The 13698-nt window shown below is 39.1% G+C and overlaps 1 protein-coding gene across 3 annotated transcripts in view; it reads right to left on the reverse strand.

Moving 5' to 3' along the window:
• magi3a (membrane associated guanylate kinase, WW and PDZ domain containing 3a) overlaps window positions 1-13698 on the reverse strand; it is a 108347-nt gene that overhangs the window by 32475 nt on the left and 62174 nt on the right. For all 3 annotated transcript variants that reach the window (XM_004560387.2, XM_012921615.2, XM_012921616.2), the window contains exons 2-3: window positions 6998-7114; window positions 2836-2955 (exon numbers count right to left, since the gene is read on the reverse strand). In XM_004560387.2, the coding sequence (XP_004560444.1) occupies window positions 2836-2955; window positions 6998-7114 (237 nt within the window). The remainder of the gene's footprint in view (window positions 1-2835; window positions 2956-6997; window positions 7115-13698) is intronic.

A 13698-nucleotide genomic window follows, 5' to 3' on the forward strand; every position in this document is an offset into this window, starting at 1 on the left:
TACAACATAAGTGTTACACTTTGACACTTTCTCTGTAAAAGAAATACTGGCAAACCAATCTGTATGTTTTTGTGTAGTTTTAGTTTCTCCATTCAGTTCCCCAACAGCTGAGTCAACTTTTATGCTAATACTTCCCTGGAAAGCGGAGAGCAAGATTGTTGAAAACACAATTTTCCTCTTTTATGCTTAGTTAAGTATTTTCATCTTAATGGCCTTCTTAAATAACTTCCTATTGTTGTTTAGTGAGTTGAAAGTCTGTGAAAGACTTTTTTTCCTCCACCAAATACTCCCTTTAGTAGAGCAGTAAGAGTGAGTTTCGGTCTTGGTTACAGCATGCTACTATTATTCACAGGTCTGAAGGATTAGTCTCAGAGGTAATGGTGATTGTGGGTTTTTAACCATTTCATGGAACTTTTCTTTTTTCCAGGGTACATTCTTTAATGACTGAAAAACAAGAACTGGATCCACAGGTTTTAAATTGTTTGGGAATTTCTCCAATCCACACAGGGTCAGACGTATAAATACATCCTCACTAATATTTGGTTAAATGTCCTGTAGCAAGATATAGCCCAACCAATTGCTTTTGGTAGACATCAGCAACCTTTGGCATAATTCTAGCTGGATATTTGAACACTTTTCTTGGCAGAATTGGAAGTTTACTTAAATTAATTGTACCAAATGTGAAGCACAGTGGTGGTAGCATCATGGTCTGGGGCTGTTTTGCTGCCAGTAGTACTGGTACATTGAGAAACTCCAAAATAATTTTAAACTTGTGCACCCAATTCTTGTTTCCTTAAAGTCTCCAAAGATATATTCTGTTTAATCAGTCCATCCTGGAAAAAGAACACTTCAAGGAAATCATTAAGAGCCCCATAATTAATATGACATTAATGTGTGTCTTGTTGGCTTTTGACCACATCTTTATATGCTATTAAAGTAGAGAGTGAATGCACTGTCTACAAACAGTACTAAGCGTGTCATGAAAGGGAGAGGTAGTGATAAATGATGATTCACTGTTGTTTTCCCTGAACCTTTGACATTCAAAGTTCAGTTCAAGAAGGAAAAAAGAAACAGTTTTCACACTAAGACACACAAAACAACATAAATCATATATAATGTGGGTACTATACCCTTAATCCAATTAAAGAAAATATCCATGTGCTTTAATAAATCATCAACAAAAAACCCTAAAGAGCTATGGGCTTTACGGGACCTCTGAAAACATGCATTATCAGATAATGTGCATGGTGTGCATGTTAATTTTACCATCTACAATATAAAGCCTGGAGCCACTAGTAATCAATGTGAAGTAGATGACTCACTAACCAAGGCCAGCCATTATGAGGTCAAATATTTCACCCTCTCACTTCCTGCTTTAAAGTATGTCTGTCTATTTGTAGGTCTGTGTGGAAGTTTATTGAGCAAAAGGCTTGGCATTAATAATTAACTCTGTGAGGTTGTGTTTCTATTCCATTCAATACACACATGGTAGTGTTACATTAGCCAGAAAAGGACAGGGGGGGATCCATTATTTATCCCGAGCACTGGCTCATAGGCTCAGGGTTGGAGGGCCAGTCTCTCAGGAGCAGATGTGGGACAGAGGGCAGATGAAAGAGCTTTTACATAGCAAACACATTTTCGACATCATGAGTAGGTGAATGGGGTAAAGCCATCTGGGGATATATTATCTCCAGTTCTTTCATTTTTAGGATGGCAGTTTGATGACACGGGCAATGTGCTGATTTCACCTGATGACCTTACTGAGTACAGCTCAGCAAATTCACAAGACAACTAATAACCAGGACCCTGGCGACTGGAATGGACTGGGACACTGGTCTGTCCTCAGTGTTTATAGTGTTTACAGAAATTGTAGCGTTTTCCAGTTTGGTTCAGTTACTTTAGGCCGATGAAAAGAATGTCAACTGAGCCAGAATACAATCTGAGCAGAGTGATCTTAAATGAAAAGTTGTCTTGTTTGATGTGGTTTGTTTATGGTGCGATGGCAAAACAGAACATCTGCAGGATTTCATTATGGTAGACATGATTTTAGCACCAATTCAGGGGTCACACTACAGTTAAATCCATCTTTAGCCTTAGTCACACAAGCCTAGAGACTGATATGTGACAAAGAACTTGCTGCACCAAAATTTTCCTTGTAATTGCTTTGGTCATTTGCTACTGGCTACTGGAAGGCGATGGCTTGTCTTCCAACACTCAACATTTATTCTTCAACCTGCAGCAAGCACATCTCAAAAGATGTAACTTTTACTTTGAAGACAAACTGTCTAAGTTTCTGTTTTCCATCACACTTTTTAAAATTTTTACTACGGCTTGGCGAGTGTTTGGAGTCAGCATCTTGCAAACTATTGGCAACCATGGTTACCTGCTAGCAACCAAAGGGCAATCACATGGAGGTTTTTGGTGCGGCATCACATACCTCTTTGCAACCAATTTCGCACTGGCAAGCAACATCTTGAAAAATAGTTGCTAGCAGTTGCCTGGGGCAAAAAGTTTGACAGTGACTGCCAGTGGCTGTGGCTGTCTGTATGACTCAATCTTCAAATCTACCCCTATAATAGTACAGTATTTGTTTCTCATTATTTATAACAATGATTAAAAGTGGCTGTATTTTATGCTCAGAGGAAAAACTGGTATTCACAACAATCAACAACCAGACAAAAGTCCGAAAAGAACAAAATCATTTTATAGTTCGATACCAAGGTCAGGGTCTGATGTGTGTCTGATATTTTGTAACTCCCTATTTCTCCCACTTAAAAGTAAACTATCTATCCAGGCCCCTCCATAATATTGTGTTCCTTGTGTATGAGAACATACCATCGTAGGTGCCACTCTCCAGCAGCAGTCCACTTTCTTCCAGTTCACGAAACTCCGCCACACTGATAAAATTGTAGTCCACTCCCGGAACCTCCCCTTCTCGAGGCTGCCGAGTAGTACCTGCCAACAATGAGAAAGTTTAATACAGTAGGAACTCCAAACAAGTGGAATGTGCCATTCATCGCCAGGGTGGGAGTGGGGGTTGGAAGTGACACTCAATCCAACATGCCCACAGGGATGTGATTCAAGTCCAAATACAATGCTCAGGGGAGAATCTGTGTCTGCATCATGAATAGTCAACAAAGCTGGGACAGCAAAGCGATGAATTCATTATTCAAATATGAAGCAGAGGGAAAAAAATGTCCTCCACAGAGCAACACAGCTGTCACAATACAGAAGAAGTACAAGTGATGACAATGAACAAGATTTTTAATTACATACTTTGACGCTGATTGTGTAGAACAGCACCACTTTAAGCACGATAAATGAGAAAAATTAGAAAGCTCTCTGTTGACCTTACACATATTTTTTTAAATAATAACACCATCTGCATGTCTGCTCTGTGTGGAAATTAGTTCTCCGAAATTAATAATAACTAATCCAATGTACATCCTGGTGCTGTACACTTCTGACATGCCAGCCTACGGCTACCTAAATAAACTGTTTGTTTATGCAACGCATTTTATGGGACCTCATTATCAACAAACCACAAACTGATATTGTGAATAGATTCAAATGAATATAACGCACTGTCACCTCAAAGCCCTTTCTGTTGATTTATTAGCCACAATAGTTGTTTCCTGCACTAAAAAAAAAAGAATAAAAAAACAAAAAACAACAACAACAAGCAAATCACGCATACTTGCAGTGTATTTCCAAATGTCAATGGTTATGATCGTGGCAGTTGCTTTGCCTAAAACAATAATCGAGAAAGAAGAATTCCCTTTTTTCCCCAAATGCATCCTTGGTTCTCCTTCTCCTTCGTTTTACAGTCCTTTACCCCCTGAAACAGGCAACCTTAAAGCACTTTCAATTCCAGCAAAGAGCCATTAAGTAGTACCATGCTGCAACTGTGATTTAAAAAGTGTCACATTTTCCCTTGTTGATGGTCTCATTGGCAAGACACTGAAAACTTACTGTTATGAAAATAATTTAATGCTCCTTAACACGCCAGCTGCTCTTACCATCATCTTAGATGTAATCAGGCCTTTTGAAATACCTCAGCTAAACCGCTCTGCTATCTGACTGCACTGCAGGCACGAGGGATTTTAACTCAGAGCTTAATAGGAACCCATCCCCATTCTTCATTTTCTTTCTGTGTCAACATCCATCCCGACTGCAGTGTGAGCCATCGCATCTGAAACTGCTTAGTTTCTTGCAAAGGCAATCTTTTATTCTGTCAAACAGAGCAATCAGATGAGACCAATAAAAATCACAAGAAGAAGATATATGAGCTCATTTTTGGAAGAAGGAATAGGGAAATGTATTATGTAGCTATTTATTGTTAATTCAGCTACCTTACCAACAAACTCCAAGACACTGGATCGGTTTTCCTGTTATACAATCATGTAAATGTATTCATATGAAGTTGGTGCAACATGACTGCAAAAGGTAGCAGAAACCTCCCAAAATAACACAAAATAAAGGAGAAAACAATAACATTACAGTTTTAAAACATGAAAGAGATAGCAAAAATAAAACTGTATGTGTAGTTTGTTATTCAGTGGTTAGACAGTGGAAAGAGACTGCTAGGACTGCTGAAACTGCCACCTGAAAAAAAGAGCACTGGGAGAAGGAGCCTTGAAGAGAGCACCAGAAGAAATTTGCTGCCAATTCTCACCGGAAAATACAAGCCTGTTTTAACTTTTAGTTTATGTGTTTGATTTTTTTAAGAGATGAAACAACTGTATGAAAACAATACAGGAGCAAAACAGAAGAAAAACAAAAAGTAAATGTAGTTGATACAGTAGGTCTGTGGAGGTTATTCTGACTTCACATCAAAATCCAGCTCTCCAGTGTTAGATATGAACTGTGTTTCATGGATTTTCTTAGTCGTGAACTGTATTTTGCAGGTTGAACACCCACTCAGTGGGGCACCAGAAGAAACAACAAGCATTTGCCCACAAGATGCTAATTGCAGCAAAACAAAAAAGAATGAGTAAAGAAGCACGTGGATTGCCATTTGTAAACTGACAGATGCTTGATCGCATAGTGCCAACTTCAAACTTTTAGTCAGACTGTGTGAGTTTGACTGTAATATACGATAAACACACAATAAATCAGAACGCTAACATGAAGGGACATGGAAATATGAGTGTTGGTTACAGTTGCTGGCTCAATAGCTGCAGTGAAGACACAATAAACACTCGAAAGTGGGCATTTAGCTTGTCCATTTTGGCACACATCATCCACAGTTGTCTGAGACTTACAGTAAGTAGAAAACAGTAAGTGAAGAGTTCAGTGCAACAGCTATGCTTAGTTTTTTTTTTTTGTTTTTAAACTTCTCAAAATAGAAATTGCAATTGACTGAAAACCTGAGGCACTTTATTTTTACCTTTGCACCATCCTTCCTTGGTGTTTTATCGTGAAGCGAGACTAGTGGGCCTGAGTGCTGTGCTGCAATGGATATTAATACCCAGGGAAGGAGAGAGCGATAGTAGACGGTAGAGTTGGGTGTTGGAATTTAGTGAAGCTTTAAGGATTTTTGGGTGACCTAGACCCCTGGTACTGGCTTGAGCCCCAGTTTGTGGGAGGCAAGAGTGACACTTAATGAAGCTTCTCTGTGTGCAGCAGAAAAGCAAAGTCATACTTCTGTCACTCCGAAATGCTATTTGGAGTGCTGTAATGAGCGCATGGCATCATGCTGTAATGGCTATTTAGGCTGCTCACAGGGTCACTTTGGCTGAGTGCACTGTGATAAGCCACTGGCACAGGCCTGAATGAGCAAACTGGACAGCGGACATATGCTGAGCTACTGAAGCCAAACCGCAGTGTTGATACGCGTGGTTCACAGTTTCTATTATCTTCCACAATAACTCACTAAAGTAGACCCAAATGTGCACAAGCAGGTACAACTACAACACTGGCTTTTCAGCTGTGATAATCATTGTGATAATGTGAGAAAATGTAACATTTGCATTTTATTTGAGATAGAAAAGACTGAGATGTTATTTATCACACTGTAATTAGGAGAGGAGGTCTAATGATTAAACTTTAAACTACTGTGAAACTTCCACGACAGCAAGCATGATTATTCGGTAAGACACAAATAAATATGCATCTCAAATTAATCAGTGATACTTCTACACAGCAATATTCCTTAAATGCACCTCCAACTGTCTTTTGAATAATGTCCCCCACAAGCAAAATGTCAGAAGTGAAAGCTTTCCAAATGCTAACTGTGAGTTGCACAAGTAATAAATGCTGTCTCAGTGATAAATGGCAAAAACATTGTTGTTTATGTTTTGTTTTGTTTTTTTTAACTCAGCTGCGCATCCCAGAGAACTGCAGCTGCTCGTTCATTTACGCCTGTTGCCCTTGTTGTCCATTTTTAAATCACTCGGGTATTAACACAGAATATTCCAAAAGAAGCAGTGGAGCAAACTCAAACTGAGGGGGAAAAAAAAAAATCAGAGGGTGGAAAGTAAATAGGGAAGAAAATGTAGAATTACTCTTTCCTGAATTTAAATCGAACACAACCAAGGTCTGACAACAATCAGAAACTGACAAACATCTCTCTTAATTAAATATTTCATATACACGAGGGCAAAACTCCATTATTAAACATAAAAACACTGAAAGTTTTTCACCCTTTTTTATTCCACAAGCACTGAAGTCTATATTTATACATTTTACCTATGTAGACATCCATATAAAAGCCTATTCAGGTTTTCATAGGACTGTGTGCTTTTACAAATTTTGGTAAGATCAAGAAGTGAAAATCTGCAGTTTATAATACTGAAGTGTAAGTAGAAGAAATTAACAGAAAACAAGTTAAAGGGGTTTATTTGAATTAAAGAATAGGGAGGGCCTGGAGGAAAATGCATAACAGGTAGTGCTACAGATGGGAAGAGACTACGCTCCATCTGGAGAGGTGAGAGGGCAACAAGAAGACCCAGACAGAGAGAAGACTGAAGGGCCCAAGGCTGAGGAAGCTACTCACAGGGAATGGTACGCAGGTACAGGTTGTCCCTAATCACCTGCTGGAGCTTATGGTCCAGGGAGCCCTTCTGAAACTGCAGACTGAGGTAGTGACGCAAATCAGTATTCAACACTTTACCTGGAGGGAAAGAAAAGAAAAGTTTGAGTTATGAATTCACACTGGACGGCCTCCAAACTACACACATTTTAAAAACACCATTTTGATTATTTACATTTAAAGACAATTAAAAAAGATAATCAGAAATTTTATTTTATAACCAACAATATTGGAAAGCTCTAATCAATAACCCCTGCTACAGTGCCCAAATCAAAAACACCACATGTTGGGACAGTAAATATTTACATCTGATACTATGTGATTAGTAGCACATAGTAGCATGCAAGTCTATGAAAGTTTTACGCTTCCAATAATGATCACTGTCATGTTTCATGCTATCATGCTAACGTAAAGAATAAGCCTTAAAGAAATAAAAATAGATTTATTTTTTTTTACCCAAGCTTTAGTTAAAAACTTTATTTTTGAAACGTGCTCGAGAATAATACACAGGTTACAGATACACTTGCAATAAACTGTGCAAAAGATGGACCTAGCTTCCAGATCACAAACAATAAGCCAATTTTATCTGATGGCCACCAGATGGCGATAGCACAGGTGCTATGTTTTAAAAAAGGAGGATTGGCCTTGGTATGCTCATTACATAACGGCTTATGACCAATTAGCTGCCAGCCAAAGCACTTCACAGTCAGACACACCCCTCCTTGTCAAAAACGGGTTTTTGTTGTTTGTTTGTTAAATCAAGATCTCAAGGCTTTAACGCTGAACATCAGAAACCAATGGATGATGTCACTGTAGCTATGCCCACCTTTATCATCGATGAGTTAGACCCTTGAGATACATTTTTCCCCACCACTGTAGGTTCAGTCAATCAATGTAACCCATCAGACATACATATTTATGTAATTCAAGACCTGCTAAGGAACACTTTTTTTTTTATTGTGTCCTCATTTGGAAAACCTTCTTTTTCACACAACTGTAAGTAAATGTACATAGTATGATCTCTATCCAATCCCGATCGGAATGAAACCTATTAGTCACATGATTAAATATTTATTAAGCTCTATCGTCAAAAATCCAGACGCATGGCAAAAGGCAAGAGCATAACATTAGCACTATTATTTCCTAGTAGGAACAGCAGTTTAATCCAAGTGTGGGGAGTGATCTGATTAAACATTAATTGGACAATTTTGTAGTAATAATTCAGATGCACTCACGACAAAAACAACCAAACAAAAAAAAACAAAACAGGAACAGAACATTAGGATGGCTGTTTTTTAGAAGCAAAAGAAAAGGAAGGAAAGTCTGAGAAAGAGAGTGCAGGAAGAAGATTTACAGTTCTTCTTAGAGTGATGGAATATCATAGAGATGAAGAGAGAAGAAAGAAACCAAGAGCAAAATCCTTTGTGCTTCTTTGCTACAGTTAGACTCTTCCACTGTGTGGTCTCAAGCTGTGTGTGGAGCATAAGTTTCTTTCTGAAGAAGGGACACGCAGGATGTGCTTTGAATACGTCTTCACTACCACTGCGGGCATCAAAGCTCATTCTCTCCACCACTGCTTAGCAGGGGGTACACAATTAACCTGACGCTGCTGACTAAGGGAGTGGGCACAAGGATGTGATATCTACATCAATTGTCATGCCATTTGTTTGGCTTTGGGGTTTTTTCTTCTTCTCAAAAAACACTTTGACTTTGATCAGAATCAAGTCTTGTATTATGCATCTGTCCCTTTTTCTTTGCCCAAAATGCAGAAACGCAAGGCCAAGATGTGCCAATGTCTGCCAGAGTCTCTGACAGAAGTGGTGAAATCCAGCAGATGTCTTATCCAAATCAGGAAATGTTGACAAATCAAACACAAGTCATGCAGAAAATGACAGACTCCAAATGAGATCGACATTAAACTACTGTGGGGAGCTTAAGTCAGTCACGTCTTCCAGCAGAATATGTAAATATGTAATTTTACAAATTGTAAGAGCGATTCTCTTGTTGGCTCATCTGCTCATAAATATTTTGAAATAGTACTCTGCATCATTATTTTAATTAACAACTAAAAACTTTTTTTTGCATTCAAATGTATTCACTAATTTACAAAATACACACACATACGCATACAGACACATGTAGAAAATAAAATGTAGAAAAAAAAATCCAACTCTCATAATAGCAAAGAGAAATATTCCCATAGTGAAAGTAATGATTTTTTTGTGGCGCATCCTACACATCCCACACTCTGTAAGAGCTTTTCCTATTCAAGAAAAACTTGAACAATATTTTTATGACATTTTCATTCGGAAGTGTTAAAGGAGAGCCGAGGCAGCTGGGGAATAAGACAAAATAAAAACCCACCTAATTCCAAAATATTGTAAATTAAATTCATTGTTATTCATTCCCTAAGGGGATAAAACAAGTAATGCTAGGACTGCAGATCAGCAGGATAATGTTGTCTTAAAAAGTGGTGGTGAGAATATTTTTTAATAAAACGTTTTGAATTTCTTGTTTACTGGATGCTCAACACAACTCAGTACTGTGGCACTGTGCTCTGCAGGAAGGCACAGGCAGGTTTTTGGAATTTTTGGGGCTTCCAGTCATCCTTCATGTACCTGCTAATTTGCTTAAGCTGAAACGGTACCGTAATTGCAGCATGTCAGTGGTACAAGTAAGTGCTAAGGCATGGAGAAGCATGGCTATCTATTATGTAACTCTATAGACTTTTTATTGGCACAATGAATGTAAGGAATTTAGGTCAATGAAACAAAAGCTGCCTGGCTTTGAATACACAACAAAACCCCACAAAAGCCACAAGCCTGCGGTCCATGTTCCCAGAAGCTATGAGAAATGAAAAACCCCAAATTCTAATAAACATAAAGAAAATACATCCCATCCCTCCCACTGGGTCAAGCTTGTGTAGATGGGAGTGATTACCCCTCCGCCAGGGCTTTTATCAAGCTTGGGAAACCCACCCCAAATCTATTTTCACACAAGGCCTTGGAAGATCAACTGGTTTCAGTGTGGACAACAGAGGGTACTAACCGATACCACAGAATTCCCGCAACTATGTGTAGATACAACGCAGGGTCAACAAAAATCAATCTCTTTTTCTCTCTCGTACTTACACACAAACACATGCAAATTACCTCCACTGCCCAAAGCAAACTCCTACTCAAGAGCCTCTAACAGGGTAGCCTTTGTGGCCCGCCTGTCAGCTTGCGTTAGCCTGCCACATCATATCTCCAGAGACAGAAAGAGAATGAGAGAAAGGGGGAGTGCAGCGACTCTCAGCTTCCTGCTAGGTTACAAGGCAGCACATCACTGGCCTGCCAGGGTAGTAGTACGAGGCATGTGGGACACAATGGAAGCCTTTGTGCCTTGTCATCCGGCTATTAGGCACGCTCACACAGGGGGAGTGTAGGGGAGCAGCTGGGGAAAAGGGGAACTGCAGTTCAAGGATGGAGAATTATTAAAAACAAAGGGAGTGAAGGCGGACAAGGTGCACGAAGTGGGTGACGTTTGCACGGAGGATTAATGATGATGCATGGGAACACACATGGAAACCTACCATGCTTGTCTCATTTTCCCTTTTAATCATTGTTCAACCACTCCATGCATGCCTGTGCCGCCCTTTCTGTGGAGATTCATCAGCCCTGGCAGATCCCCACGGGGCTCTTCACACCTATGTTTGAGATCACTTTCTGAATTGCTATCAGGCCTCCCTGCATCTCTCCTTTTTCTCTATTCCACTGCTAGCCACTTAACCTTTTATTTGCTCTAATAACAATCCTCTGCTTTCAATGGATGTCTGCATCTACCTGTCGCTATAGTGCCTCTTCACCTGTCTTCTGCCGCAAGGATAAAGGCAAATACAAGCCAAGCCTTCTTTTTGTATTTAGCTGCCATTAGTTTTCAGGTCACATATTGAGGAGCAGGAGGACAGGCTTAGCTGATGGGTACACAACTTTCCTGCTTTAAAGTGCACAATGAAATGCTAAAGCAGAACAAATCCTTTGTAATGTACTTTTATTTAGAAATATGAGGTGCTTCGGATTTTTTTTTAAACATAATTACAACAAAACAGAATAAAATCAAATGCCTAGAAGCATGCTAGCAGCACTGAGACTGTTTCTACATAATCCTTCATCACAATGCTAACACAATTTAGCAGGTATAATGCTGACTATGTTCAATTTCTTAGAAAAACTGTGTTAAAATGTACCAAATCACACAACCAGCAAAGCACAGTTGAGGATGACAGTAATGGGTTTTTTAAGCATTTCGTCTTGAAAGAAATAACACCATCAACTGAAATTTCATCTGGGGTAAAGTGTCTCACGACAATCCATCCAACAGTTTAAGACATGCCATTGAAAAAAAGATATAGGCTAATAATTTCATGTGCTGCCTATCGATTATCACTTTGATAGGCTTCATCTTCTAGTGACCAAAGTGGAACCAAGTCTAATAGTTTACGTAGTATTTTAATCATCAGCAGAGCAATAGATTAGCTGTTAATCTGTTGTTCAGACTGATATAATCATGAGAAAGAAGTTAGGTTGACTCAAAAAAAAAAAAAAAACTCTCTTCAACTACAGAAACAAATAAGCTTCCAAACTTTCTACCGAGCACTCAGGTAAAACTATCCATCTTTGTTTGTCTTCTGCTAAAACCCTGCAGCTCGACTTGGCACACCAGCATGCTCTCGGTTCACCGGGGCCAAAACAATACACTTGCAATACAGATATTTACCCAGGCATCCAGTAAACAGGCAGTTAAATTACAATATGCTTGCATAGACACAATGCTCTTCCAAAATGAGAGAGGAAGCAATGAAGAGATGTCACCAGCAGGGGTGTCAGTGGGCGTCTAATGAGGCAATTCTCTGACAGTAGTGCAGCTCCAGAAATGGTGAGAAAGCCCCTACCATCTGCTAATTACCACCTTGTTAGGTTCATTTGGCAACTTGGGACAATAGAATGTCCTGCCTCATTCTGTATGACAGGCAGACAGAGGAATCACCAGATTTTTGGAAACACGGTTAGGGCTGAACGATTATGGAAAATAATCTAATTGCGATTTTTTGCCCCAATATTGCGATTGCGATGTGATATGCGATTATTTTTTAAGGTCTTTGTCTTCTGTATTATTAAACAAAGACAAGCAATACATCATATAGTATGGCCAATACTATATTACATTAATTTTAAACTGTTCTTTCCTGGAAGACAGACCTCTGTTATGATGACATGAGGTGATGCATGAATTGATGACTGACATTTTTATTTAACTTCTTCAATCACAACAGTATATTTGAACATACACAATAGTTTATTTTTAGCTTACAAACATCTGAGCATAAAGTGCTGACAAGGAACCCTGGTGTAAACATTAAAATGAAAGTCAGTACAATGTGCAGATTGCAGAAATATACATAAAAAAAATCAGTGGCTTTACCACACTCAGTTTTTCGACATCTGTGAACTACTAGACAGTCATTCAATTAAAAAATAATATTAAATAAATAAAACTAATAAATAAAAAATACACACATCTTACTGATCTCTGCAGTCAGTAACATTACACATAAAGTGCAAACATAATAGCAATTGTATAAACACACACACAAACACGCCTTTAAAATTTAAAGGCGTGAAATTGGACGGTCTAGTTCTGATTAGCGTCACCGCTGTCTCGGTGGAGTTTAATAAACTCGGCCGTCTGCTTCTTGCTATCTAAAATATAACCAGACACTGGTGTAAATTCTCGACTGTCTCATACTTCTGTTTAATAAGTTTTCTGTTTGACGTTTAGTCAGCTGTGTGAAAACCAAGGAGGAACCCACCCGGGGGATTAATAAAGTTTTATTTTATCTAATCTAATAACTTTAATCTCAGCCAAACCGATTTACTCACGAACAAACAAAACACTGAAAAAAGCCCAACAATAACATTTTTAGGTTGTCTAAGTGACTTATATATTACGTTTAACCCGAGCAGCGAAACTCCGCGGTGATCTGAAAATGATGTGCCGGGAGTTGTGCCGTTCTCGGCCGCATCAGTAACCCTCGAGCTCCCGGCTAGCTGTCGAGCTGGTGGGTAGCAGACGCCTCTGAAAACGTCGAAGCACTTTTGCAAATATGGGATATCTTGATAAACCGAGCAGATATTTGATGTTTACACAACTACTTTCTCGCCTGAAAATATGTTAAAAGTTTATTTTGTGACCCAGAAAGATTAGTATGAGTAATTTTAAAACTTAGTAGCGGCCGCCATTGCTGGAAACTGGAGTTTGGCTGGGCCGCGCTATGAATTCTGGGATATGGTAGTAATTTGGACAGCCTTCGGCGCGTCGCTGTGACGTAATCGGTCTACAGATGCGGCCTCAGGAGGATGCAGCCCATGAATTTGGACATGTCCAGAGTATAATCGCAGCCTTTGCGGTTAGAAAATTGCACTTGATCATGTCGCGATATTATCGCAAATGCGATATATCGTTCAGCCCTAAACACGGTTGTCTATATTTATACTAAAAAGGTAGAGGAAAATGAAATAAACACTTACGGCTCATTTTGGTTTCCCTTTAGAGAGCAACAGGCATACAGACATGGTGGGTTTTACACCAGTGGGCTCATCTTTCAGTGTCATGTCTGCCCAATC

Source organism: Maylandia zebra, linkage group LG20, assembly GCF_041146795.1.
Source record: "Maylandia zebra isolate NMK-2024a linkage group LG20, Mzebra_GT3a, whole genome shotgun sequence".
NCBI lineage: Eukaryota > Metazoa > Chordata > Actinopteri > Cichliformes > Cichlidae > Maylandia > Maylandia zebra.